General features: G+C 48.8%; 3 protein-coding genes across 5 annotated transcripts in view; 2 read left to right on the top strand and 1 right to left on the bottom strand.

Annotated features, from left to right (window-relative positions):
* The window catches only part of TRIP4 (thyroid hormone receptor interactor 4), a 28,671-nt gene extending 28,496 nt beyond the window's left edge, over positions 1-175 (bottom strand). Inside the window, 1 exon segment of the mRNA XM_064389418.1 lies at positions 28-175. Within this exon segment, the coding sequence (XP_064245488.1) occupies positions 28-113 (86 nt within the window). The 5' untranslated portion in view covers positions 114-175.
* On the top strand, positions 151-4,212 carry PCLAF (PCNA clamp associated factor). The gene is made up of 4 exons (XM_064389419.1): positions 151-616; positions 1,416-1,508; positions 2,317-2,458; positions 3,796-4,212. The coding sequence occupies exons 1-4, from the start codon at positions 526-528 to the stop codon at positions 3,851-3,853; spliced, it is 384 nt and encodes a 127-aa protein (XP_064245489.1). The 5' UTR covers positions 151-525; the 3' UTR covers positions 3,854-4,212.
* A 6,487-nt stretch (positions 4,213-10,699) lies between these two features.
* Positions 10,700-27,630, top strand: part of CSNK1G1 (casein kinase 1 gamma 1) — a 97,862-nt gene continuing 80,931 nt past the window's right edge. For all 3 annotated transcript variants that reach the window (XM_064388440.1, XM_064388442.1, XM_064388439.1), the window contains exon 1: positions 10,700-10,861. The gene's annotated coding sequence lies outside the window, so the exon portion shown is untranslated. The remainder of the gene's footprint in view (positions 10,862-27,630) is intronic.

Raw genomic sequence — 27,630 nt, 5'->3', positions numbered from 1 at the left:
GCCCCGCGCGGCCCGGATCCCGCTCACCTCACCACGTCCTCGCCCACGTCCAGCCCGAAGTCGCCTCGCAGGTGTTGGACGCACCAGGCCAGCAGCGCGCTGGGCGCCGCCATCTTCCGCGGGGGACGGGAAACGCCGCCGCACCGCCCGACACCCTCCCTTCCTTTCCCTTCCCCCCGGGAACGCGGCCGCGGAGCGACCGTTCCGGGACCGGTTCATAGGGTCTGGGAATGGCTTGGGTTGGACAAGACAAGTAAATTCCATCTTATCCCATTCTATTCCATTCCATTCCAACCCCGCGCCATGGGCAGCGACCCCTCCCGCTAGACCAGGTTATGCCAAGCCCCGTTCAACGCGGCCTTGAACAGTTCCAGAGATGGGGCAGCCACGGACGCTCTGCATAACCCGTGCCAGCGCCTCGCTGCCCTCACAGGGAATTTCTTCCCAATATCCCGCCGGGGCAGAGGAGAGCGGGAAGAGAGCGGGACGAGGGCGGCCCCGCGCTCCATTGGCGGGCCGTGGCCAATGGCGCTGCCGGGGCGGGGCCGGGCCGGGCAGTGCCGGGCCGGGATGGCGCGGACCAAGGTGGATCAGCGTGGACGAGCCTTCCGCAAGGGTGCGGGACCGGCTGAGCTGAGCTGAGCTGAGCTGAGCTGAGCTGAGCTGAGCTGAGCTGAGGGGGGTCCTGAGCGGGAAGGGCAGGGCTGAGAGGGGTTCTGAGCGGAAAGGCAACGGGACGGGCTGAGGGGAGTTCCGAGCGGGAAGGAACGAGACGGGCAGGGCTGAGGGGAGTTCTGAGCGGGAAAGGAACGGGACGGGCTGAGGCGGGTTCCGAGCGGGACGGGACGGGCTGAGGGGAGTTCCGAGCGGGAAAGGAACGGGACGGGCTGAGGCGGGTTCCGAGCGGGACGGGACGGGCTGAGGGGAGTTCCGAGCGGGAAGGGAACGGGACGGGCTGTGGGGAGTTTCGAACGGGACGGGACGGGCTGAGGGGAGTTCCCAGCGGGACGGGACGGGCTGAGGCGGGTTCCGAGCGGGGAAGGAACGAGACGGGCAGGGCTGAGGGGAGTTCCGAGCGGGAAGGGAACGGGACCGGGACCAGACGGGCTGAGGCGGGTTCTGAGCGGGACGGAACGGGCTGAGGCGGGTTCCGAGCGGGAAAGGAACGGGACGGGCTGAAGGGAGTTCCGAGCGGAACGGAACGGGCAGGGCTGAGGGGAGTTCCGAGCGGGAACGGGACGGGACGGGCTGAGGCGGGTTCCCAGCGGGAAGGGAACGGGACGGGCAGGGCTGAGGGAAGTTCCGAGCGGGAAAAGAACGGGACGGGCTGAGGAGGGTTCCGAGCAGGAAGGGAACGGGCCGGGCTGAGGCGGGTTCCGAGCGGCGCTGCTGAGCCCGCTGTCCCGTTTCCGCAGTGCTGGTCGCCCGCGCTCCCCGCAAGGCTCTGGGCTCCGGCTCCAGCAGCAGCAGCAGCGTCAGCGCGGGGCCGCCGCTGCCCGGCCGGAGAGGTGAGCGCGGCCCCTTCCCCTCCCTCCCTTCCCAAGCCTTTTCCTTTCCTCCCTTCCCTCGCTCTTCCCTTTCCTCCCTTCCCTCTTTCCCTCTCTCCCTCTCTAGTGTGAAAAACGCCAATCACTTGTTTTTAAAATTTTAAAAGTTTCATAGTAATAAAATGGTTGTGAAAATAGTAATATAACTAGTGTAATAACAATTTGGACAATTAGGATTTAGGATAGAACAAAGAGTTGCAGGCGGTCTGGATACCTCTTTCTGGACAAAAAAAAAAAAACGAAAAAGGACATGCATTAACAGAGAATTAACCCTTAAAAGCAATAGCCTGTTGCTATACATCTTATACATCTCATACATGATGCATAAATTCCATTCAAACGAAGGATTCTGTCTGGTCAGTGTCAATTTCTTCCTCTGAATCCTGACGGTGTCTTCAGAGCTGAGCGAGGCGGGAAGAACTCGATAAGAGAGCAGTAAATTCTTTTTCTCTGAAAGACTTAGGTGTCCTGTGGCTGCTATCTCGGTGCGAGTCCTCTCTTTAAAAAAGTATCTTACATAGCATAGTTTCTATTTTAACATTGTGTTATAACCTGAAACTGTATTTAACACACTACTTAAGAAAATTAACACAGCATAACTTTCTAACATAACACATATAATACTCATTTTAATATTTGCAGAAAGCCAGTCATACAGTAGGCATTTTTCACACTACGTTCTTCTTTCCTTCCCTCCTCCTTCCCTCTCTCCCCCCTTGCTCCTTCATTTCATCCCGCTCCCTGCCCAGGCTGACGCGGCTCTCCGCAGGTGCCAGGCGCCCTGCGGGGCTGAACCGGGTCTGTGTGAGGCCGGTGCCCGCCTGGCAGAGGGGCATCAGCGACTTCCTGAAGCTCCCGTCCCAGGAGAGCCGCGCACCCGACGGAGACGCGCCCGGCACCAGCGGCCTGGAGTGGGTATTGGGGCAAGGGGAGGGTGGAAACCCAGGGCACTGGGGAGATTTCTCTGTCTGCTCTGGGGTGCGCTGACCCCCAGGGGAGCACTGACTCTGACCCTCATTCATGGAGAACATTTCCTAGACTTCAAGACAGACTAGAATCCACAAAAGTGTGAATTAGATTATAGAGAGTGGTGTAGGTGTATCACTTGGTAAGAAATAGAGGTTTTGGAATTTTTAGTTTTGCATGGAAGCAAGATGGAGGGCACAGGGTTGTCCTTCTTCATGCTCCTCCTCCTTCATGGCTTTGGGTGGCATTTTGTAATTGGGCAGAAAAGTCCACATTGCAGCTCTTTGGGATCAGTTATTGGCTTAAAAGGGAAAATAATCTAGCTGTCAGTTCTTAATTGGATAGTTTAGTCTTAAAAGACCTTGTAACAAGAGATTGTTAGCCATTTTGTGCCTTCTAATGAAAAGCTGCCAAACTCACAGTAGTGAGACTGTTTTACTGATAAGAAACAGTAAACACTTGAGTCTGAACATGAACTACTGTCTCAAGTGCCTTCAATCCAGATCCAGTGACCCCCACAGGGAAGCAAGCTGTGATTATTCTTCCTCTGTGAAACTCCAGTTCATTTTTGAAGGGGCAAGTTGACAGTGTGTCTCCTGACCTCTGTATCCTCATGGAAGTGATGCTTCTCAGCAAAGTCTGGCAAGGTTTTTAGGGACCTCATCAAGGTTCCTGAGAATGGTTCCTGAAAATGGGAGGAGTAGCTGAGGCAAGTTCTTACTGCTCAGGCTTTACTTTGCCAGCACAGTGAATTTTGGAGAAGCTTAGGAAAGCACTAACAACTTCCACGTGCCAGGAGATGAATGGCTTTTCCAAGCTGGAACCTCAACCTGTAGGCTGCACTACTGACTAAAAAGGCAGCAGTATAAAATACTGTCTTACAGAGACTCTGTTTTCCATAGGGAATTCTGGATTGAACCTCCATTTTCCCACCAACTGCAGGTATTCCCAAACTGCTGGGGGAGCCCATAAGGAGTGGGCCCAAATTGTCCTACAGGACAGGCAGACAAAGGCTTTTAAGTGCATCCCACCTGTTGGTAAAACAGAAAACGTTTGCTGTAGCACAGGAAAACTTTCATCCCTTTAATTTGAAGTTTGTTGGGCCAAGCAAGGACAAGGTGGTGGGAAGAGAGCACAGGATAAAGTAGCCCCTGTCAGTCCTGATGCCTCAAGGTGCTGTCTGAGGCTAACTAAGTCCTTTGGGCTTTGGGAAAAGGGCTTTGTTAGCCTTTCAAACCACAGCTGGTTTCTGCTAATGCTTCTGAATTAATGCTGCTTACAGAGCTCGGCCCCTCCCACTGGATCCTGCTGAAGAGGGAGAGTGTTTGGAGGAAGAGTAGATGTGATCTCACCTCGATTTTCGTGTTAAAATGCTCCTCCTACTCGAGCTGGGTTTTGTACATTTGCATAGCTCTTTACAGTTTTTTGTGGCTTCCTTTCAGCTTTTGTACGAGACTAAAAGTTTGAGAGCTGGCACGAACACTGGCACTTAATTTTTACTCAATGAACTTAATGTTCATTGTAAACCACTGGTTTAATTTTTATCTTGGTTTGCTTGAGTTCCTCCTGTATGTTGTGCAGCTTTTGTCTTTAATCTTCTGCCTGCATTGTGTTTGTGCAAGAATTGCATGATCGTGGTTGTTCCGTTACTGCAAAGCAGATCCTCGTTTTTTTAATAAACTGAAGCCTTTTGAGCACACACCTGTGCTGTGTCTTTATTGTAGTAAAAGCTGTAATGAAGATTTCTTTGTCCAAAGATGGGAAACTGGATTTGGAAAGGCACTGGAGAGGTGGATGGGCAGCTGAAGCTTGGTCTGATTAGAGATGAAGTTTAATTAAAACAAACTGGTTGTTCTAAAGAATCAGAACTCTGAAAGCTGGGGCAGCAATAAATGGCTAAAACTAAATACAACTTGTTATTGTGGCTGTTATAGCATTGCCACATAACTTTTGGGGTAATTCATAGGAAAAAAGCAAGTGGGGCCTTGTGAGAGATCTTGATGTCAGGGGTTCTGCTTCTGCTCCTCCTCAGAAGCTCCCTGAAATTAACATGATATTGTTGAGCAGATGAAAAGGGGAAGTTAGGAGGAGATTAAAATTTAAATTTAGCACATCAGGAGAGTTTAGTGGCAGCTCTGTAGGTCGGCCTGGTGGGGAAAGCAGTGAATGCTGTAAAAACCTCTTCCTAAAAAATCTATTGATAGAAAAGGAGAGTTGTTACAGAAAAGCAATTCAAGTTTGAATGAGAAGTAGCAACTGATTGTTCCTTAACAGATTTTTTTTTTAAGATTATGTAAATTAAGGGGAAAACCTGAGCAAGCCACAGACTTCTTTGCCCTAACACCACACAAAACATCATCCCAGTTGACAGGTCCCACGGTGGCACTAGTGGCAGCTCTTTCCTGTCCCTTTGACCTGCCAAACCAGCATATCCTCTGTTCCATTTCTCCTCTAAAAACGCCTGGGAGGCAGCAAACACCTGGGGGCTCTGATCAGATGTGCTCACACCTGCATGCCCTCAGCTGTTACCCAGATCAGCTGCTCCATCAGGGCTGTGCAGCTGCCAGCTGGGAAGGGGGAAGGATGAGGAGCTGCTCATCAAAGAGCTGCTCATCATCAGATCCCACAATGGTTTGGGCTGGAAGGGACCTCAGAGCTCATCCCCTGCCGTGGGCAGGGACACCTTCTGCTAGCCCAGCTTGCTCCAAGCCCTGGCTTTGGATACTTCCAGGGATAGGGCAGCTTTTCTGGGAAACTTGTGCCAGGGGCCTCCCCACCCTCACAGGGAAAAAAAAAATTCCTTCTCAATATCTCATCTAACCCTGCCCTCTGGCAGTGGGAAACCATTCCCCCTTGTCCTGGCATTCCAGGCCTGTGTAAAAATAGTCTCCATGTTTCTTGCTGCCTCCTTCAGGCACTGCAAGGCCACAGGTAGGTCACCCCAAAGCTTCTCCAGGCTGAAAAATCCCAGTTCTCCCAGCCTTTCCTCCCAGAGTGCTGCTCCATTCTCTGAAGGTTTTGGTGCCTCCTCTGGACTCACTCCAACAGCTCCATGTCCTTCCTGTGCTGGATTGCTCTCACACATCATTAAGCAGATAAAATCTGATGGAGCTGGAACACACGAGGCTCTGGAGGGATGTGAGTGCACAGAAAGAGCTTGGGATCAAATATGTGCTCCTGTGATACCCACCCACCCTGCTGGGAACCTCAGGAAGGAGCAGCACTTGGTATTGAGGGGCAGCTAAACTGCTTTTGCCTCTCATAAACAAATAAATATGCTCCCTCTGCACAAATCCAAATGTTTACAACAGGACCTGCAGCCTTAAAGCTGAGTTTTCAGTAGGAATAGAAATGCAGGAGAAGATGTTTACTTGGCTGCTTTCCTGCCCCAGTGGGAATACAGGAGGGTGACCTTCAACCCACCCTCCCTGGGGCTGGAGCTGATTTAGCTCCAGCTGTGCCCCTGCTGCTAATCTTTGAGACTATAGGGAAACAGGAACAGCACCCAGCTCTTCTGAAAATGAGGGAAAAAATCAGAAAGGGAGAGAGTGCTAAAACTCAGGAGCTTCAGACAACCCAAAATAAAATTTATAGTTAAGACTTGTACGAGGTTTCCATGTCCAAAAGCTTGCCCTGGTTGTGTTTTTTGGTTTTTGGGGGTTTTTTGGTGTTTGGTTTTGTTTTTTTTTTTTTTTTCCCCAATAAAAATCTCCTTAAAATGGCGCTGTGTGGGTCTTAGAATGCTGAGAGAGCTGCACCTATGCTGAAGGATTTCCATCAATCTCAAGAGGTGCTTCACTCCAACAATATAATTAATAGTGAAATTTAATGTGGTAAAGAGGGGTCATGCACAGTGTTGAGAATTCACTTACAGATAAATTGTCTGTATCACTGTACTGGGTGCAGTGTTACAGCATCTAACAGGTTTTCCCTGTGAAAGGGGATTTCCACAGTCTTAGGGCACAAGGTGTGGTCCAGAGAACCTCCTAAGGGGAACAATCAGCTGGAAATCCAGTCAGTATTACTTTGATATCTTCAGAGTAGTTTTCACTTCTGAGGTAATTTCTTGTAATTTTAAGGGAGAGAGCAATTATTTTATAATGATGATATCTTGGTTAAATCCATATGAACACCACAACTAATTGACAGCCCCTTCCAGGGCCTTAAGGGGCTCCAGGAGAGCTGGAGAAGGATTTGGGACAACGACCTGGAGGGACAGAATGGGGGGGAAAAGCTTCTCACTGACAGGGGGCAGGGTTAGATGGGATATTGGGGAGAAATTCCTCCCTGTGAGGCTGGGGAGGCCCTGGCACAGGGTGCCCAGAGCAGCTGTGGCTGCCAAGGCCAGGTTTGATGGGGTTTAGAGCACCCTGGGATAGTGGAAAGTGTTCCTGCCCATGGCAGGGGAGGGGATGGAGAGGAATTTAAAGATGTTTTCCAACCCAATCCTGCCTGTGACTCCAACACTTTTAAACACCAGTACCCCAGGCTGACCATAGATGTCAGCAGCAGCTTCAGCTACAAACGCTGGGCTGTGCCAGGGACCAGACAAGGCACCTCTGCCTCGGACCAGTTCATTTAGGAAACGTGAAGGGAATGTATAAATGTATGCATGAGAGACTGGAATGGCTCATTTCCTGAGTCTGTTATCTTGCCAGGTAAGGAAATGGCTTCAACAAAATCACCCACCGTGGCACTGGCTGAATCCCTGAGCCTTGCTCACACCCAGCAGTGCTGGAGGGTCAGGGATGGGCAGTGAGGGCAACCCACTCCCCCCAGCAGATTTTATTTCCATCCCAACACATAGAATTTCCTTCCAGTAGTCCAAATTATTTATCTGACCCCTGACCTTGAGAACAGCACAGCCCTGAGAGCACTAATGAGCAATAAACAGTTCTCAGCTGAGCCTGCTATTCACACCTGAAGGTCCAAGAGCTCCTTTTGACCCAGGCTGGGGCACCCACACTTTCCCCCAGGGGATGTTGGATGTACCCCCATCACAAATGAGAGCTCAGGGGGTCACTGCTGGCACAACTGGGCACGTGGCTCAGCAGGAGCTCTTGGATGCCCCAAAAGCAGCTGCAAAGTGAGCAAACAAAGGAGAGGAGATGGAAATGTTCAGGAAATAATTCCTGAGGGCCTAATATATTGAATTTTAAATCTTACGGGGCAAAATGATCTTTGTTTGGGCAGGAGACAGTGATGGAACAGACGCTATCCTATCTCATGCCCATAGCCTAAGGCTTTTCTTTTTTTCTCACAGGGATAATTACAAACTGCTGCTGCTCCAGAGCACTTTTGAGCTTTTCCTGATAGAGCCCTTCTCCCCTCAAGTCCCACACAGGACAGACGGCCCATTTCTGTTGGATTTGGCTGGAAGGAAGGATCTCCTGCTGCTGTCCCACAGCCAGGGCTGTGCAGGGGGCAGCTGCTCGGCGGGGACAGCAGATGTCTGGGCCATGGGGACAGACAGAGGGGAGGGGAGCAGGGCCATCAGCTGTCAGGCTGCCGACCTCTTACCCCGCCATGGGAAATCCACTGCCAAATCTCAGGGATCTCATCCCCACATGAGGGGGTTTCATAGATTTTTCTGATTTTTGAGGCTTTTTGTGTTACCAGACCGTGTCCAATTTATAGCCGTGATTGTTGACTTCTCATTTTTGGAGTGCAGCCTCCTCGCTGTGCTTTAGAGTTCAGGTGTTGCCTGCTTGTGTTAAGGGAGATACACTCAACTCCTTCTAGAGCACTACTAATTTTGGTAAATTCCAGACCTGTTCATGTATATTCCTGCTCTGGATTGAGTGGTTCCAGGGCTGTTTATTAGAAGAGAGATGGGTGAGGCCCTGACACCTCCTCTGCTCTCACCTCTCTGCCAAAACACGCACTTTTAAGCTTTGTCTTTCCTTTAACTTTGCTTTTTTTCCCTTTGGACATTACTCAGAAGGATATGAGGTCTGTGTCTGCAGAGTGCCCCCTGCCCACGCTGGCGTTGGGGTGGTGCCTCCCTGTGCCTGATCCTCAACAGGAGCTTCATTGTCCTTCCCCGTGCTCTGGACAAAGGGGAATTGTCCTGCCCACCAGCCCCTGCGGCCACGAGCTGCTTCATCCCGACTGGAGATGCAGGAAGAAAAGCAGGATGTTTCCTTTCTCTTCATAATAAGGTGCTTGGGAAACAGGCTGGAATCTCACCTGTCTGGGATGAGGATGAGGAGGCAAGGAACCTCTGTTGGGGTGCTCCTCACTCACCCCAAATTTTTTGGGTCAGCTTTGACCCCCCCTCCTTCCTTCAACACACAGGCTGCTGTTCAGATAAACTCCCAAGGGATTATCACAGGGCTAATGAGAATCCACACGTTTAATAGGACTTAGCAGAAGAACTACTCGGACTAAAATTGATGATAAATCATTTTTCAGAATTAAGACCCTCCTTGGGAGTGCCCAGATGGTTCAGAGCAGAAAAAATGGGAGCTGAATTGCAAAAATGCCTCTTCCTTTGACCAAAGATATTGTCCATATTGTGATATCCACATTATTATTATTTTCCACAGATAATAGCACAAAGAATAAGCAAAATAAACTCATTGCGGAGCAGAAGCTATGGGTAGGGTTTGACAGGATGCTGCCAGGGCAGGCTTTTCACGTGGCTGGATTGAGACATTCTACTTTTGATATTGACAACTTAAAAGGTTTAATAAGAAATATTAAGCCTTTACTAAACCTATACTGAGACAGCCAAGTGCATATAGCTCTGAAAAGAGAAAGCAAAATCCTAAAGTGAAATGTCCATTTTTATTAGAACTGGGCTTTGTTTTCTTCTTAACTACAGCATCAGGGAAAAATTTCCAAGCTTGGCCTCAGGATTATGAGGTAGTAGGGGAAATAAATAATTGTAATGCCTAAATTCTGGATCTGAACACATTTTCCAAATAAACCTTTGTTTTATCCTTGGTGGGGCCCATATGCTGGCAAGCTGTTATGTGTGTGGCTGGATAATGGGATTGTCCCCAGGCTGGAGGCTGCACGCCAGGGAGGAAGGTTTTCCTCATGGTATTTTCAACCATTTTCAAGGAATGAGCAACCTGGTTGGGTGGAAGGTGTCACTGCCTACAGCAGGGAGGGAATGAGATGGTCTTTAAGGTCCCTTCCAACCCAAAGCAGTCCGTGATTCTGTGATTCAATGAATATGTCAGTTTAAAACATCCATCTGGAAAAGGCCAAGTTCTTCATCAGAATCAGCCTGGCAGCATCCAGGTGACAACACCAGTGAGTTTCTGCTCCTCTTTCACAGACTCAAGGAATGGTTTGGGTTGGAAGGAACTCCCCCAGTGGGTGCTGAACCCTGGTGGATGCTGAGCCCCAATGGGGTGCTGAGCTGAGCCCCGGCTGATGCCAAGTGCCAGAGGATGCAGAGCCCGACTGAGTGCTGAGCCCGGTTTTTGCTGAGCCCTGGAGGATGCTGAGCTGCAGTGGGTGCTGAGCTGAGCCCTGGCTGATGCAGAGCCCCACTGGGTGCTGAGCCAGGTTTGTGCTGAGCCCCGCATGATGCTGAGCTCCGGTGGGCGCTGAGTCCCGGAGGATGCTGAGCACTGGTTGATACAGAACCCCGGCGGGTGCTGAGCCCGGCTGATGTTGAGATGCGGTGGGTGCTGAGCCCCGGAGGATGCTGAGCTCCAGTGGGTCCTGACCCCGGAGGATGCTGAGCGCTGGTTGATACAGAACCCCGCGGGTGCTGAGCCGGGCTGATGCTGAGCTCCGGTGGGTGCTGAGTCCCGGAGGATGCTGAGCCCGGTGCCAAGCTGAGCCCCGGAGGATGGTGAGCCCCGGTTGATACAGAACCCCGGCGGGTGCTGAGCCCCGGAGGATGCTGAGCCCCGGAGGATGCTGAGCTCCGGTGGGTCCTGACCCCGGAGGATGGTGAGCCCCGGTTGATACAGAACCCCGGCGGGTGCTGAGCCCCGGAGGATGCTGAGCTCCGGAGGATGCTGAGCCCCGGTGGGTCCTGAGCCCCGGAGGATGCTGAGCGCCGGTTGATACAGAACCCCGGCGGCTGCTGAGCCCGGCCGGGAGCGGAGCCGCCTTCCCTCCGCACTTCCCGCCCGCCGCTTCCTCCTGGCAACGCCACGCGGTTTCCAGGGCCCCGGTGCCCCGGAAGCGGCGCGGGCGCGGCGCGGCCATAGGGCGGAGCCGCGCGGGGCGGTGCCGGCGCCGAGCGCTGCCGGGTCGGGCTGTGGCCGTCGAGTGCCGTGAGGGAGGAGCTGCGGCGGGCGCGGGGAGAGCAGCGGCGGCTCCGGCCCGGCCCAGCCCGGCCCGGCCCGCCCGGGGAGCGCAGCGCGGCGCCGGCGGAGCAGGTAGGGCGGCGGGGCGCGGGCGGCGGGGCCCGGGCGGGGGGCGGCTCTCGCGGCCCGCCCGCCGCGGAGGCTCCGCCGGGCTCGGCGCGCTGCCCTCCCGGTGCGGCGGAGCGGCTCCGCACAGCGGGCGGAGGAGCCGCCGTGGGGCGGCGGCCGGGGGTCGCGGCTGCCCCCGGGGTGTGGGCGAGGGGAGCCGGGCTGGTGCTGGGCGAGGCTGGAGCCGGGCAGCGCGGCTCTGTCCCGGGAGCGCGGGGCACGGACCTGCCGGGGAGGAACGGGAGGTGCCTTGGGAGCTGCTGAGCCTGGTGGTGCTCCCAGGCTGAGGAAGCGAAGTGCTCTGTGTGAGTGGAGGTGTATCAGCAACTTAATTGTGTGGAGAAGTTATATACCCCCCCTACGTCTGGGAAGTATTTCCATATGGTGTTTGGCTCACTGTGGAACTCTAAGGGTTGGGGTTTGTTATCTTATCCAAATCATGGAATTGGGATGGTTTGGGTTGGAAAGATCTTAAAGGTCATTTCATTCCACCCGCTGCCATGGGCAGGGACACCTTTCACTAGACCACCTTTCACCTTTTCACAAACCACATCCATGGACACTTCCAGGGACGGGGCAGCCTCTACTGCCTCGGGAGGGTGACATCTTCCCTTCCAAATGTTTCACTGCTGCCAGCAGTCCCCTTTAGCCTTTCTCAACAGTGACTTCTCTGTTCCTGGGAAGTCTTCTGAGCAGAGTCCAAGCTCTGTTGAGCTGCCTCCCATGCCTGACTTCATGTGACATTTTCTACCTCCCTAATTTCTGGACTCACCGTGACCTGCCTGAAGTCCCACTGTCACGGGTGTGACCTCAGACTTGACTGGTTTTCTTTACTAGTGACCTAATGCCTGTCCGCTTGTGCAGCCACTCCCCAGGTTCTTCAGGACCTGCCTTTTCCTTCTCTCAGCTCCCCAGCTGCCAGCTGTGATTTACCCAGATAAACCATCTCCACATCCCTGGTCCAGTGCTGTGTTGGTAACCCCGTCTCTCTTGGGAGAGGATGATGGGTGAACTGGGAATCACGAGCTTTGTTCCTGTTGAGAAGCTCTTATCAAATATTAGCAGCATTTTCCCACAGACACATTACAAAAAACACAAAGAGTGCCTTTGAATTATGAGTTTGTAGAGATTCAGGCTGCAAAATTCCTCAGTGCTTGCCCAGTGGCTCAAGTTTTAGAAGTGCCACCTGGGTGGTGAAGAGTTACTGATGAGAGAGTTTGGTTTCATGGCATTGCTGTTGTGGAGAGATGCACACACTGGTTATTTCCACGTGAAGCTGGGCTCACACTGGAGCTCTTGGAGTCAGGGATGAGCTGGAAGTGCTGCCAGTGATAAATACCAGCAGGAGTTCTTGTTCAGGGAAGGTGACCGCTGGCAAGGTGTGACCCGATAAGAAAATAATTTAAATATCATGGTGTGTAATAAAAAAAACATTATTAGTAAAAACCCATGCAGATGTACTTGGGAAGAGTGGAGGATGGAGGTGAGAGGTGCCAGGGAAATCTCAGTTTCCATGCTGAAGGTCTGGCCGCCGGTGTAGCGGCACCCCGGCACCGCTGATACTCCAGCCTTTTGGCAAAAATCTCGCTGACTCCAGTGAAATTTTAGACTATTGGCCTGATAAAATCAGGGCTTTATGCTCACACCCTGCGTAAGCACCTGAGCTTTTTTCAGATACAAATGTTTTCTTGAAACTGTTCCTGCCCTGAAATCACTTTTTCTGGACTGGGCTGGTGCCTTTTAGGAGCTGTTGGGGGGTGAGGAAGAGGAGTCTCATCTCTCTGCTTTCCTCTGTAAGTCTATAACTGTGTGTTTTCAACTGCTGGCCAAAAGTCCACAAGTTTGGGCTCCTTGCTGTGTTTTGTGTAAGTTCTGTTTTCTGAACATGAGGGACACTCACACCAGATTCTCACAATGAATTTGTCTGGGACATACCTGCCTGTGTTTATGCCAGAGTTGCTTCCTGTATATCAGTTCTTCTCTCCAATGGTGCTTTCAAAAAGCTAGGCCCAGCTGCTGGCTCCTTATTTTCAAACCACAGTCACTCTTTTCCACGTTCTCTTTTTCTCTATTCCCTGCATGTGTTTGCTCAGAGCTAATCCCTGAGGGGAGCAGGGCAGGGAATGGCAGGGGAGGGCTCTGGGATGCTGTGCCATGCCATGGAGAATTCCTTTCTGCTGGTGTCCTTCATGGCTGAAACAGGTTGGTGGGTCATGGCAACGAGCTAATATCCTGTCTTTCTTTTTCCTTGGATTAAAGAGCTTCCAGTTCATAGTAGTGTTTCTTGTGAAATCTGGAGTGTGTGACCTTGCCTCATTCCAGCCCATTTATCTTGCTCTTCCATAAGAATTTTCATGCTGATCCAGTTCTCTGTATTGGCACCAGCTGGGTTTGCTGTGCTGGAGTCACCAATGGAAAATATTCAGGCAGGTTCAGAACTCCACTCTGAGGGGAGTTGGGCAAGATCCTAAGTCCATCCCAGCCCACAGCCACTTGCTGCTTTCCCTGCCCTGACACTGCTGCCTTTTCCAGCTCTTAGGAAGCAATCAGCCGCTGTGTATTTTCAGGTTAACAGATGAAATCCTGTGTAATGCCTTAAAAAGTGCTACCAGATGAGACCAGGAATCCATCTGGCCTGGTATCCTGCTCGCTGGTAACCAGGAGCAGATGCTTGGGAGGGGAGAACACAAACACAGCAGATCTAATCCAGGGAAATAGTGCTTTATTTTTCTCTCTCCAGCAGTTCATGACCTCCCTGAGCCAGGTGTTGGATTTAGGAACCTTCACGCTTCTCTTCATGATATTCATGATTTTAGGAAAATACTTTTTCCATTCCTGGTAGTCTCTTGGCTGAATTGTATTCATGTATTTTGACTTGTATTCATTTAGAATTGTATTCATGTATTTAGACTTTCTGTAGCTCTTCATGTATTTCATGTCATTGCCAGCTTTGCTCCAGCCTCCTTGAGACAGGTAAGGCAGGAGGGGCACAGGAGAACACAGGACATAGACAGAGGTGCTGGGTTATATTTATGGTGCAGATACCTCTTTATAGGTATATTAGAGATATTTTATCCTGTATTGTCATCTCTGTAATTACAAATGCTGTGCTTGTTCATTAGTGATCTTAAAACCATGGAGCCCTGGTTTTTGGTGGAATATTCTGCTGTAGCCCTGCTTCCTAGGGTTGGCTTGAGTTCAGTCTGTCATGTCTCCTGAAGTTGATTTTAGGGTGGTTTTTCCTGATGTGCTGTTCTGTGAATTGTATCACCCACTCATATCACGAGATTTTACTGCAATTCCTTGGAGTCATTGCTCTTATTTACTTCTCATCCTGAATTATTCAAAGTAGCAAATGTTGTCATCTTAGTAACACAGCTCAGTGTAAAGCAGAATCCTTTGGTGAGTCCCTTCTGCTGCAGAATGGACCAGTGATACATTCTTCCCCCTTCTTTTCCAGTTATTTATGTACATGAAGGATTTTTCCTTTTATCCTGTAGTTTTTCTCTCCAGAGAGCTTTGATGGATTCTGCCATGTAGTATTCTTGCTTTTTTCAATGGAGTATATCAGCTGATTTTCCCTTGATGTGCTCTGTCCACTGCAAAAGGAAGGAGAAGGGTAAAAAAGACAACAGCCCCTGACTCCTGAGACATGGCTTCATTTTGTACAATATAATTAGCCCTGCAGCAAGTTAGGCTGGTCTTTAGGCCAGCTCTGGTTTGCCCAGCCTGGCTGCCTGGGCTGGGGCTGCCCAGCCACTGCTGAATGGTTCTGTGAAAGCTGAGCCAAGACACTTTCAGGTACCAGCTTTAAACAAGGGCTCCTCCCCACCTCCTCCTGTGTGACTTTGGGATAAAGTGAGGCTGTTGCTGTCACCTCATCATCACCAAAAGCCTGATTTCTGGGGTCAAGCAGGGAGAGAGGAGATGGCCAAGCTCAACAGAATGTGTATAAAACACAATTTTATTTTTTGGGAGATGTTGTCTGATGACTGATGAACACAATAATGGATCATGTGGCTTCTAACCTTTTTTTTCCTTACTAAAAGCTTGTAAATTTAGATTTTGTTTCCTTCTTGGACATTTAGCCTTGCTGTACAGATGGGTTGGCTTTGATTGCTTGGTCAGATCACACTGTAGGGCTCACACCAATATTCCAACTGCTATCCAAGGTGAAGGCAGGCATTAAGTTTAGATGAGATGTTAAGATGAACTTTTTCTCTGTGGGGGTGGTGAGGCCCTGGCACAGGTGGCCCAGAGAAGCTGTGTCTGTCCCATCCCTGGAAGTGTCCAAGGCCAGGCTGAACAGGATTTGGGGCACCCTGGGATTGTGCAAAGTGTCCCTGCCCATGGCAGGGGTGGAATGGGATGAGCTTTAAGGTCCCTTCCCATCCAAACATTCCATGGTTCCATGAGTTGCTGCTTCTCTCATCCACTGCTGGGGAGGAATCACTGTTTGCTGTTTAAGAACTTGGTCCTGGTGTCGCACACTGACCTGGCATTTGCTCTGGTGACATGGGGCCTGGTTAACACTGTGTGTCCTGCTTGTGCAGCCCACTGGTGACAGTGTGACAGCTGCTGCTGCAGTGTCTGAGGCTCTGCTTTTCTGCTTTAAACTTGTAATTCTGATTTTCAGGGGATTTCTTGTTGACACAAAAATCTTGAGGCACTCACATGGTTGTGTGAGCTTAGGTCCTCTAAATATTTTCTTAGTCCTTGTGTTTTTTTTAATGTCTATTGGCTTCTCTACTCTCCACTGTGTCTTGAATGAACCTGCTCTGTCCACTTGAAAACCAGACATTTGAGCTTTTCCATCATACTTTTAGACTTACAGCATTTGTGAGGGAACACTCCTGACCCTTGTTTTTGTCTTTCCATCTGATTTGCGCTGTGTTGATTTTTTTTCCTAGCTGTGGATTTTCACATGGCTAATTCTTGTCCCATCTGTAGGAGTTCTTGAGGAGATGAGGCTCTTATGAATCACCTTCTTTCCCCCCAAAGATGCATCCTCCTCAAATATACTCTTCTCTGGATCTGCTGGCTTTCTCTACTCTTCTGCAGTGTGAGAGGAACCTTTGATTTTGATTGCAGGGGCTGCTCTCATGGTGCTGTTTTGATCCATTCAGTCCTTGTTCTTTTACAGGCTTCCAGTTGTCCCAAAACCTTCCATATCCTAATGAATCCAAGCCTGAGTGTGGGATCCATTCTTTGAGATGCTGTCACACAACTGTTGCTCCCTGCCTTCCTATTCTCAGCCTGAATTTTGCCTCTGGACTCTTCCCTCCTCTTTTGCTGGCTGTACCCTTGCAGACAAGAGCCTGGAGTGCCAGGACAAGGGGGAATGGCTTCCCAATGCCAGGGGATGGGGTTGTATGGGTTACTGGAGAGAAATTCCTCCCTGTGAGGGTGGGGAGGCCCTGGCACAGGTTTTCCAGAGCAGCTGTGGCTGCCCCACCCATGGAAGTGCCCAAGGTCAGGTTGGATGGGACTTGGAGCAGCCTGGGACAGTGGAAGGTGTCCCTGCTCATGACAGGGGGATGGAATGGGATAGGCTTTAAGATCTTTCCAACCCAGCTCATTCTGGGATTCTATGAAGTGGTAAAATCTCAGCATTTTTGTACCTAGTTCATCTCTATGTTCCACATTAACAACCCCCACCCCCCGACCTTTTTTTTTTTTCCACCACTTTATGGAGGAGCTATTTGAATTCCTTGTTAAATGGCCCATTTAATTTCTGGTTCATCAGACTCTCCCTACCTTTTAAGCAATCCCCTTTTTCCTAGAAATTGGCAAAAGCAACAATGAAACTCACTAGGGGTGAAATTACCATTTTCTCCAGGCTTTTCGTATGTTCTTCCTTCTTGTCAGCTCCATTTGGAGCAGCCCATCTCCTGCAATGGATAGGTGTCTCTTACCTGTCTGAATCTTCTGCTTTGCTTTGCTCGTTTTTGAGCAAATCTCTTCAGGAGAACAGCTTAATAGCCTGAAAAGCTGACAGTGATTCCACCTTCAAGATCAGCCTGACAATTTCTGTGTTGTGGAAGACAATTGAATAGCTTGGATTTGCTACTCTGAGCATTTAATGCAGGAATTGGGGATATTCACCAGGGAGATGGGAAAATTGTTTTCCTGTCTGCCTCTGCTCTCCTGCTCCTTTTTTTTTTTTCCCCTCCTTCTTATGGTTATATTATGACATTCCTTTAGGCTGGGAATATTGTGGCTGTTTACAAAGATGTGAAGGTTTTTCTGCAGTCCCAAATCTTTTTCCTGAGGTCATCCTGTCTCTGTAGCTCACTTAGATGAGTTGGCCATGTTGTGTGGGGTGCATTAGAGGAGGCCACATCATTTATTAAATATCCTGAGTAGCTGCTGTCCTATATACATGTTTTAATGTGTAGTGATAAAGCCTGGGAGTTCGTGCAGTTTGTACTGAGGTTAAAAAACCTCTGAAATACCTGCTTCCTATAGAGCTACTCCTTCTCCCAGCCCACAAGGAATCGCTGTGCATCAGTGCCAAAGGTAGTTACATCAAGTTGTAGGAGAAACCTATTTGAACTCTGTGAAACCAACCTGTCTGACGTGTTTCCTGGAGCTATTTATTTTATGTTAGAAAAGATGGTCTGTTCCATCTTACTGATTTGCTGCAGAGCTCAGTTAATGATTTAACCCCTGCTGTGCCCTGGGCAGTGTGGGCAGCAGGACAGGGGTGGGGGGTTCTGTCTCTCTGCCCTGCTCAGGTCAGACTCCACCTGCAGAGCTGCCTCCAGCTTTGGGATCCAGCATCAGAAGGATGTGGAGCTGCTGGAGCCAGTCCAGAGGAGGCTACAGAGATGCTCTGAGGGCTGGAGTCCTGCTCTGGAGCCAGGCTGGGAGAGCTGGGGGTGCTCATCTGGAGCAGAGAAGGCTCCAGGGAAATCTCAGAGCCCCTTCCAGTGCCTGAAGAGGCTCCAAGAGAACTGAAGAGGGACTTGGGACAAGAGCCTGGAGTGCCAGGACAAGGCACAATGGTTTCCCAGTGCCAGAGGGCAGGGTTAGCTTTGATATTGGGAAGAAATTCTTCCCTGTGAGGGTGGTGAGGCCCTGGCACAGGTAATATCTTGTTTGTAGAGATAAGCCAAACTCAATGTTCCTTTGTTTTGCACATTCATTTCTGAGTTACAAGGCAGAGGATAGATTCAGATAATTTCATCTGTCATCCTTCACATTAATGGAGGGCTCACAACAGGGAGAATTAACACAGGAAATCTGTCTGCATCTGTCTAGTCTTATGCTCAGCAGGGAGGGGTACATAAATTGACTCATCGACTTGTTCAGGTTGGCATCATCTTTAAGATCATTGAGCCCAGCCATTAACATTACTTCTCATGTCTAAAATTCTTTAGGTGGATTTTGGAAGAGCAGCAGTTTGAAGTCTCTCAGACTTGCTGGATCTCCACGTTTTCATTCCTCATCACTCAAAATTCCTTCTGGATCTGACTGCTGTTTGGGTCTATTACAACAAATGAGAGGCAGTTATCTAAAATTCAGCTTTAATGTCATTCATTGAAGGTGGCAGTTCTGTCAAGTCATGGAAGAGTTTGACTCTTCCCAAGGCTGGAACAAGCTGCTTCCCTGTGCAGCAGCCCCATCCTGCCCAATCTTGGCCGTCCTTAGTTACCTTGTAACTGTCTTCCTTTGTAATGCACAAGGCCAGTTTAGTTTCTGCAGCTTATTTTTATTTCCTAGATCTTAAAAGAACAAGTTTCAATGAGCAAATGAAACTTAAGAACCTTTAACATCTTATTTTAATGAAGCAGAGGCCACAGGCTTTGTAGTTGTCTCCTTTCAAGTCCGGGTTAGACTTCAAAGGCCTCGCCTTTAGGAGTTTCATGCAGACTCATTCTTGGTGTCGCTTTTTTGGCAGGTCACAGCACTCTGGTTTGTGCTGGGGGAAGGGACTGGGCAGCACGTGCTTTAAGTAACTTCTTAGATGGAAATAAAGGCTTCCAAAATACCTGCTGTGTGTCATTCCTGCAGGTGGTGAGGTTCTTGGAAGTGTTCGAGTGTTGGATGGGGCTTGGAGCAGCCTAGTCTAGTGGAAGGTGTCCCTGCCCTTGGCAGGAGGTGGAACGAGGTGGTCTTTAATGTCCATTCCAACCCAAATCAGTCTATGACTTTATGATTCTTCCCCACCCTGAATAATTTTCACTCCCTGGTTGCTCTCTCATTTTTCTAGCCCACGGCCTACCTCAGCTGGCTTACCTTCATTGCTGGGTGGATGCTTTGGAGGCCCTCGGGTTCTCCAAATGATCATCCTGCAGCTGACATCAGGCCTGTAGCCACTTTGGCATCTGATCCTGCTTCCCAGCTGTGCTCTCTTTGGAAAGGTTTTGACCATTTTCCCATTCTGAAGCAGCTCTGTGCAGTGTTGGCAGCACTGAGGCTTCAGTTTGACTTGTGATAGATGCAATGCCAGTGAGGTAAATCATCTCTGGGGGGAATATCTCTGCTCACATCCCTGGTATTCTGTGATTAAAATCCAAGGCTGGTATTAGGCTCCAGCACAATTCACAGCTCTGGTTTTGTGTGGATTTGCTGGGCACAGTGCTTGTACTTGGTGTTTTTTATCCCTTCCAAGTGTTAGGAATTACTGGGCATGCCAGAATGCCTTTGCCTGTCGTGATCCATGACTGGGAGTGGGATGTTTTGGAGCCACTTGTTCTGTTCTTCCTGGTGCTTCAGCTTTAAGGAGATGGTGTAATTGGAGATGGGGGTTTGGGGGGGATTGGCTGCTTTGCTGATACCTACAGGTTTTGGCTGGGGGACTTGGGGGTCATGGCATCCTCCTGGCTGGGGCCTCTGCAAGGACAGGCTTGGTAAGAGCAGTGATGTGCAGGGTGGCTCTTGGATGTTCAGGTCACCTTCTGTGTCACCATCTGTTTGCAGAGGCATTAGGGGATGGAGTGTGACTTCCAGGTGCCTTTGGGACCGCATACACTCAAAATCTTATGTGAGAAACCTTGTGCCTGGTTGGACTTGGTGTAGTCAACTTAGTAATCCTGGCTTTGCATGCTTGAGCTAATGCTCCTGTTGGAGTTTCTGGCATGAAAATAGGTTCTTGAGCATCTCTGAAGGCCTGTAGGGCTGAGGCAGCTAGTTCAGAAATTCTGCAGTGGTGTCTTGAAACCAGATTGTTTAACTTGTTTTTTCCTATGGGTAGATTCTTGCACTGATCCTGAACATCAAACCTCAGCTGACTGCTGTGGTCCTTCCTGGGCTTGTGGCTGATACTGATCCTGAGACCTAAGGCAGTTGAAGAAACTGAGTCACCCCTGCCTCTTTGACTTGGAAAATTATTAAATGTTTGACAAAACTGTTGGCTGATACACTTTTTGGTAAACTGGGGCTTGTCTTCACAAACTGTTCAATCAGCCTCTGCTAACATTTACAGAAGCTTGGAATAATCCCCGAGTTCTTGTCTATCCTCTTGTGTAGCTGTTAGAACTGTAGTGTGAGGTGAGGTAGAGGAGGAAATGTGCTTGCTAAGGAGGTGTTCTGAAATATATTTGTGCTGAAACCCCATCTGTTAAATCTTCTTGAGCTCCTCCTGCTCACTCTGAATGTAGTAGTTCCAAGCAAACCAGCCCTAACAGGATGGCGGTGTCCCGGTGCTGAGTTTGTGGGGTACTCAGAGACAGCTCCTCTTTGATGGATTGGGACTGGGCTCCCCATTAATAGCTTCAAGATCATTTGCAATTAAATGGAGTCAAGTCTTCCATGGGATTTACCCTAGGAACAGTGCTCCACACCAGTATCCGAGCTTCCCATAACTAACAGACTTGCCTGAGGCACAGGTGGCTAAATTTAGTCTTCCAGTGAGCTTGGTATGACCTTGTGCTGCAAGGACTTTCTGCTTGTATCTCTCTCAACACGTAAACACTGTTTTGGTGTGGTGGACAGAGCTCTGAGGCTCGAGGATGCCAAAAAGCTTTTTGTGTTTGTCATTGGCCAACGCTTCCAGTGTGGCTGTTGGCAGGAATTAACTTGGGATCTGAATGCAGTGCAAAAGGTTCACGAGTGATCTACTGGTACAAAGCCATCCTCACCAGTGGGTATTGAGGCTTCAAAGGAGACAGACATGATGTGGTGGGTAGAGCAGATTACTTGGTAACAGGCATTTCTAATTGACAGCTACGCTGAAGATTAGGGCTTGAAAGCGGAAGTTCAATCAAAGCAGCTTTATACAGATGCAACTTCCGAACTGTGGGAAATGTAATGTTTGCCTTCAAGGTAACATGAAGCTTATCTGTGCAAAAATAGCTCTTTACTTCAGCTTCTGGGAGAGGTTTGTAGCACGTGTGAGATGGTGCACAGAGGTGGCCAGTTCTGGCATGTGCTCCCTTGTGTGGGTTTGCCTCCTCGTGTGAAGTGAGACTTATCCTCCATGTTCAACTTCAGCACTTCTCATTGAAGCTGTTTCTAATTAAATATGTAATTCAACCTACAAGCATAATGAAGAAGATGCCTTCAATGTGTACTCAGAGTACTTCTGGAGCTCTTCTGCCATCCTCCAAAAATGCCAAACTCCTCAGAAGTTGGCAGCACGCTGCCAGCTGAATGGGAAAAGTTGCTGGAAAGTTGAACAGGATTTTTGGTGTCTGCCATGGTGTTCATGCTGAGTAGTGTGGATTTTTTGCCCTGTGAAAGAAACTCTTTTGCAGGTGAGTGGGCAAAACCCTTTTGGTTGGCATGGGCACAGCTTGGAGCCGCTGGGATTCATCTCTCTGGCATTGATCTGGTTGTTGGCACACTGGTTTCTTGCTTGCTACGGATAGTACACATTGTTTTATTTTTTGGAAGGCTGAAATATTAATCTGATTAAGGATTAGGGTTGTTGAGTAATACACTGAGTAAATTGCAGTGGGTGAGTGTGTGACTACTCCTATTGTGTTGTGCATTTCTCATCATTGCGTCTTCACCAGGGTTGGAAAACATATGGAGAGAGAAAGTGGAGTTGAAGGTGAATGAGAACCTGCCTCTCCTGGGCAGTCTGAAATGCCTGAGACTCTTGGGATTGGGAGGATTTCTTTAAAAGGCAGGCAGCAAACTTCTGAATGTTGCTCTGAAGCTGTGTAGAAGCTGTTGGTTTGGAAGTTGGGCGAACAAAAAAAGCGATGGGACAAACCCATCATGGATCAGCATGTCCATAAAATGAATGCTGGTAGGACTGGGCAGTTGTGTCCATGCCAACATCTGTAATCCAGCAGTGGCAGATCCTGGAGCAGACTGCAGAAGTTTGCTGCTCCCTGGATCATCCTCAGTTGTCATGGACAGAATTGACACAAGTGTTCTCCTGCTTTTAAATTCCACCTTTATGAATCTCCTGCTTTTCCAGAATCCTGGGGCAGCATGAGGAGGTGGTATTTCTGAAGAGCTCTGGAGGATACCTTAGGGATTCTTACAGGAGGGGAAATCTCCAGCTGTTTCCAGGATACTGGCCATATCTGCAGGCCTCCCATGCTGTGCTGTTCAAAGAAGATCTGCTGTACAATGTACTGAGGCTTATGAGTAAAAGCATTCCAGGGAGGACGGATAGAAATGGAAAGGAGGGAAATAAAATTAGAAATTAGGAATGAAGAAGGGAATTGAACATAAAGTTCTTGGTCCCTTTAAAGGGGAAAAATTACTGAAATTCCATCTTTCTATGCAGAAAGTGGGAGGAGGTGATCATAATGCCTCTCTTCAGCTTTCCCAGTGTGGGATCCAGCAGGCAGCAGGGCTGGCAATCAGCTGATGGCCCACAATGGGGCAGGGATAGCCAAGAGTGAAGCAGCACAAATTAATGTCCTAGTCCTACTCTGTGTCATACTAATTACATGTGTATATATGTGTGTGTGTGTGTATATATATATATCTCGGGTGATCCCAGTATGTCCCTGGGGCTGTTTCCCTTGTGTTCATGTCATGGCTGACCAACTGTGGGTTGCTTTTTTAACTTCCCAATTTGTGCCTGCTAAAATTCTAGTTTTAATCAGACATTGACCTATAAAACTAGTAATTTTAAGCATGGATGAGGAGCCATTAATGTAGTTTCATACCTGAACACGAGACTTGGTGTTTCAATACTTTCCCTGGGATTGAAACATCCTATTGTGGAATGTTCACAGCTTGAAGTATTTTTTGTTACCTCTGCAGAGGTACCTGCTGTGCTCAAAAGGGGAGATTTTGTCCTGCCTTTCCCATATACTGCCTGTCAAACCTGTTCCTGAACTGCCCCGAGTTTCTGCCCTGAGTCTGCCCTGAGAAGTCTGGCACAGAGTTCTCCAGGTATTGTTGGGTTGGTTTTCTCCTGTTGCTGTAATGAGTTAGACTTGCTCAGCAGTGGGTGTGATAAGGGGAGAAACCACTGGGGTTCCTGCAGCTCCTTGGTTACTCCACGGTACAGAGAGCACCTGTGGGTTTTCCTTCAGAGCTGCTGTTTCATCCTGGTGTCAGTTCTAGGCTGCAGGCATCTCCCCAACTTTTGGGGCACATCTGGATTGTTGTGGGGTTCACACATGGAGGAGGAGAACCAGAAACAGCAAAAAACCTGAGGTCTCCTAAAGACTTGAGTAGCAGCAGCAGAGGCCCTGAGTAATGGAGACTACTCATCTTAATTTAGTGTTGCTCCTTTTCTTTAGGGAGCCCTGGTGTCACCTGAGCATGTGATGAGCTCTCTGAATCTCTCAAGTAAGGAAACAGGATCTTAAATATCTGCATTTGGGTTCCTGGCTTGTGCTTAGGTCTGAAGAGGGCTGTGAGCTGAGCTGGCTGTTTGAAAGAGCATTAAATCAAGAGTCTGTTAATGATTGAGTAACCCCATGTAGTAAGGGGGGAATGTGGAACAAATCATCATTGCTGTGCAGGTTGGGAGCAGCGAGTGCTCCGGCAGCTCTGTTATCCTTTCTTCAAAAGGATGTGAAGAACTGAAGCAGCTCATCTTCAGATGTGTATCAAAGGGATCTTGCAAGAAAATTCCTTAGACTAGAGGGGATTTATTTTTTTTTTAAGTATTGCTGCATGATGGTCTGGGTTGAGATTGACACCTGGAGCATGAACTTGGCCGTGTCTGACAACAAATGCCATTTAGTATGACTTTAAACTTAGGAGGGCTTTATTCCTCTTCCCAGAGGCACTGGGAGTGGTGACATTTCTTGTGCAGATTACAGAATGATTCACATAACCCATAAAGGGAACTTGGAAAAGAAGAAAATAATAATAATAATACAAAATATGAGCAAAGTGCAATGTGATAATGGTAATAAAGAGTGTGTGAGCTACATACTGTGTGCTTCAGAGGGGGTATAAGGTGAGTGAGTGCTGTGTAGAGGCACTTGGGGCAGATCGTGATCAGAGTCTTCCTCAAAGCCTTTTTCCATAAGGTAGTGAGAGTTCAAAATCCCACTTTTAAATATTTTTCATAACTCAGCATTTAGTCAAGGTGGATGCTCTGTTTTGTCCCTGCTCTGTGAACTCAGGGCACCCAGACCCTTACTGGGTGCTGTCATGGGGTACCCTCTGTTCCTGCTGCAGGGGAAGCCAAAAGGGAAAAACTCCATTTCTTTGCAGTAAAAAAAGAGTAAAAAGCAGATGTTTCATATTAAGATATGTGCTTGTATTTCCCTGAGCCACACACTCTCCTTCTTCCAGACCACTGTTCCTTGCACAGTATCTGCAGCTGCTGCAGGGGGAAAGGTTAAATCATCTCAAAGTGAAAAGTAAAATACTCCTTGGGTGGGCTTTCCCTGTTTGAGTTTCAGGCTCTGGAAGCTGTACCAGGCAGGTTTGTGAGCAGAGGCTCACGTTGAAAGGATAAATTAGAGTTCTCTTCCTGAGCGTCCTCAGCTGAGCTGTCACATCTCTGTGCTCCCAGGCTGAGGTGTCACCAAGCCACATCATATGGAATGATGGCTGCTGGAAGCACGCAGTGCAGCTCCGTGCTGGGAGCACCTCAGGTATAGTCAGGGAAAACATATCATGAAATTTAATTTAGAATAAGCAGGCCTCTGTTCCTGATGAGTTAAAAGATTTTAAAGAATCTCGTTCCATGATATTCCTGTGTTGCAGGTAGACTCTACCTGGAGCTACCTTCATGTTTTCTCTGAATTTTTTATTCTTGTATTATTTGAGGCACTGATCTGTTCCCTTTGATCACAAAGATGGTTAGCATCAGTTTTGAAGCCTTCAATATTTTGCTGTTAATGAAGTGTAAGCCCCTATTATGTGTTAGGGACAGTCAGCTTACTGGAAATATCAAACCTTCATGTGCTGGGATGGCATGAGGTAACTCAAAAAATACTTGCTGTTTTCCTTTTGTAAATACAGAATTGAGATCTAGACCTGTTTGCAGCATTTTCTTGCTGTGTTGGAGGTATGCAGGCTGCTCATGACTTAAGGGAATTGGGAGAGAGATGTCAAATGTGTTTTGTAAGCCACAGGTTTGTATAATTTTATTTTTTTACCTCGGTGTGAGCTGATAAAGGCTGTTCTGAGCAGTGCCCAAGTACAGTGTGGGATAAAGGCTGTCTTTTTCTTCAGCTGAGCAGAATGAATGTGGATATCACCTTTGGGGTGTATTCAGGGAGGAATTTGCAAATTACTGAGTCCAGGCAGGAGCTTTGCTTAAAGTGCAGTCATGAAGGCATTCATCTTTTTGTCCAGCTCTTCCTCAGGCACTGAATGTGTTTGGTTTTGGCAAAAAGGCAGCAAAATCTACTCAACAACATGTGACTTTTCCCCTTTTGACCCCTCTACATTTCATGTTTTGAGGGCAGACAGCCTTAATGTGTCATTGAGGTCCTTTCTGCTTCGGTGCTGCTCTGCTGGTTTTGATATCTGGTGATAATCAGCAGATGATGTCACTGATTTATTCACAGCAAAATGCTGTTTATTGAGTCTGTGCAGTCAAAGTTCATGTCTCTTCTGCCAAGAAGTGGTTATTTAGAGCTGTCTGACACTCAGGGGTCAGCAGGGGGATAAGTCAGGTCACAAAACCATCAGGGATGCATTGGCAGGACAGTCCCTGCTGCTGCCATGAGGTCCAGAGAGGGTTAATGGAGCTGACAGGAGGTGAGTTCAGATGTTGTTCAGGTAGCCAGGGACTACTGGGGCTACAAAAACTTTGTGTGAGTCTGGAGAAGAGCTGGACACACTCACCAAGAGACTGCACTGAGTGTTCTTGATAGAACTGCAGAGTGGCCTGAGTTGGGAGGGACCCACGAGGATCAGCAAAGTCCAGCTGCTCACCTTGCACAGGACAACTCTAGCAATCACACCCAGAACACTCAGATGCCCAAACTGACTTGGGGAGGCCCAGAAATACAAACCACTGGAAGTGGGAAAAATGCACAGTATTCTTATTCTCTTCCTTCCCTTCCCAAACGTGTGTGCACGGGTGCTCTTCCAAACTGGAGGTCAAGCTAGCTGTGCCCTATTCTTTGGTTCACCTCTTTGCTTCTTGGAGGATGTGACATGAGGGCTGAATTGGATCATCAAATCCAACTCCTGGTGCTGCACAGACTCCCCAGCAATCCCACCCTCTGCCTGAGAGTGCTGTCCAAAAGGTCCTTGAGCTGTGGGAGCCTTGGGGCCGTGACCATTCCCTGAGGAGCCTGGGCAGTGCTCAGCACCCTCTGGGGGAAGAACTTTTCCTAATATCCAAGCTAACCCTCCCCTGACACAGCTCCAGCTTCATCTCTTTGTTGTTTATGCTGAAGCTGTGTGCCAGAGTTGAGGTGTCCTGAAGAAGCTTTACCACACATCAGAGCAGCTCTGCAGAGACCTTGTCTTTTTCCACATGAGTGTGGAATGCTTTGATTGAGAGTCTGCTCATGTGAACCCCCACTGATCCAGGAATGATGGGTTGCTTTTCAGATAAGTCACTTGTTTCTGGAGAATTACACATCCTGGGCACTGCTAAGCCAGGTTCTCATGGTCTGAGCTCCATGCAAGGGCTGGAGCATCATGTTGGCTCTTGAGTTTGTGTTCCATCCTCTGATGCTGGTGGGAGCAGTTGTACCTTTTCTGCTGTGCTCGATGGTGTGAACACTTTGGAGTAGGGCAGTGTCCATTAGGCTGGAATTTGAATACTGTTCTTGTGCTTTAATTTGGGACGAGTACAAACACCTCGAGCCTAAAGATGAGAAGCTTTTTCAAAGTGCTACCCAGAGTTTTGTGCTGCTAACTGGTAATAAAATAATAAAGAGCTGAAGTACAAAAAAATCCAAAATCTGTCTGTGCACCAGCTTCCTGAGAGAACTATGGAGAAGTGGATTTGTAGAGTCACCTTCCCTGCTGTGGCAGGAGCCATGTCCTCCTTAAGGAGCCAAAAAGTGGCTGTGCTGTACCCCCACCTTGGAAGCACTATGCCACAGAAGTCACTCCTCCTGGTTCAGGCTGGCAAGTATTTCCCTGGCCCCTGGAGGAGATGAAAGACCTGGTTGTGTACTCTAGGTAGCAAATGCTAGCTTTTCACACGATGCCCTCAAGGATGTTAGTTTTCACTCTGGAACTGAAACAAACTTCTCATCTGCTCATTGCTTTGAAAAGTAATGTGGAAAATAACAGCAAGGCTTAAAGCTTCTGGTGGAGCCCTGTTCTCTCACACTGACAGCTCAAAGAGTTTTTGGGGGTCTTTGTGGATTCTCCAGCCAGTGTGGTGGTGTTTCTGTGATATTCAAATAATGGTTTAGGTTGAATGGGCCCTCAAAACTCAT

Source organism: Passer domesticus, chromosome 14 (assembly GCF_036417665.1).
Source record: "Passer domesticus isolate bPasDom1 chromosome 14, bPasDom1.hap1, whole genome shotgun sequence".
Taxonomy (NCBI): Eukaryota; Metazoa; Chordata; class Aves; order Passeriformes; family Passeridae; genus Passer; species Passer domesticus.
The sequence above is the reverse complement of the archived record's forward strand: the minus strand, read 5'-3'. Positions and strand labels throughout refer to the sequence as shown.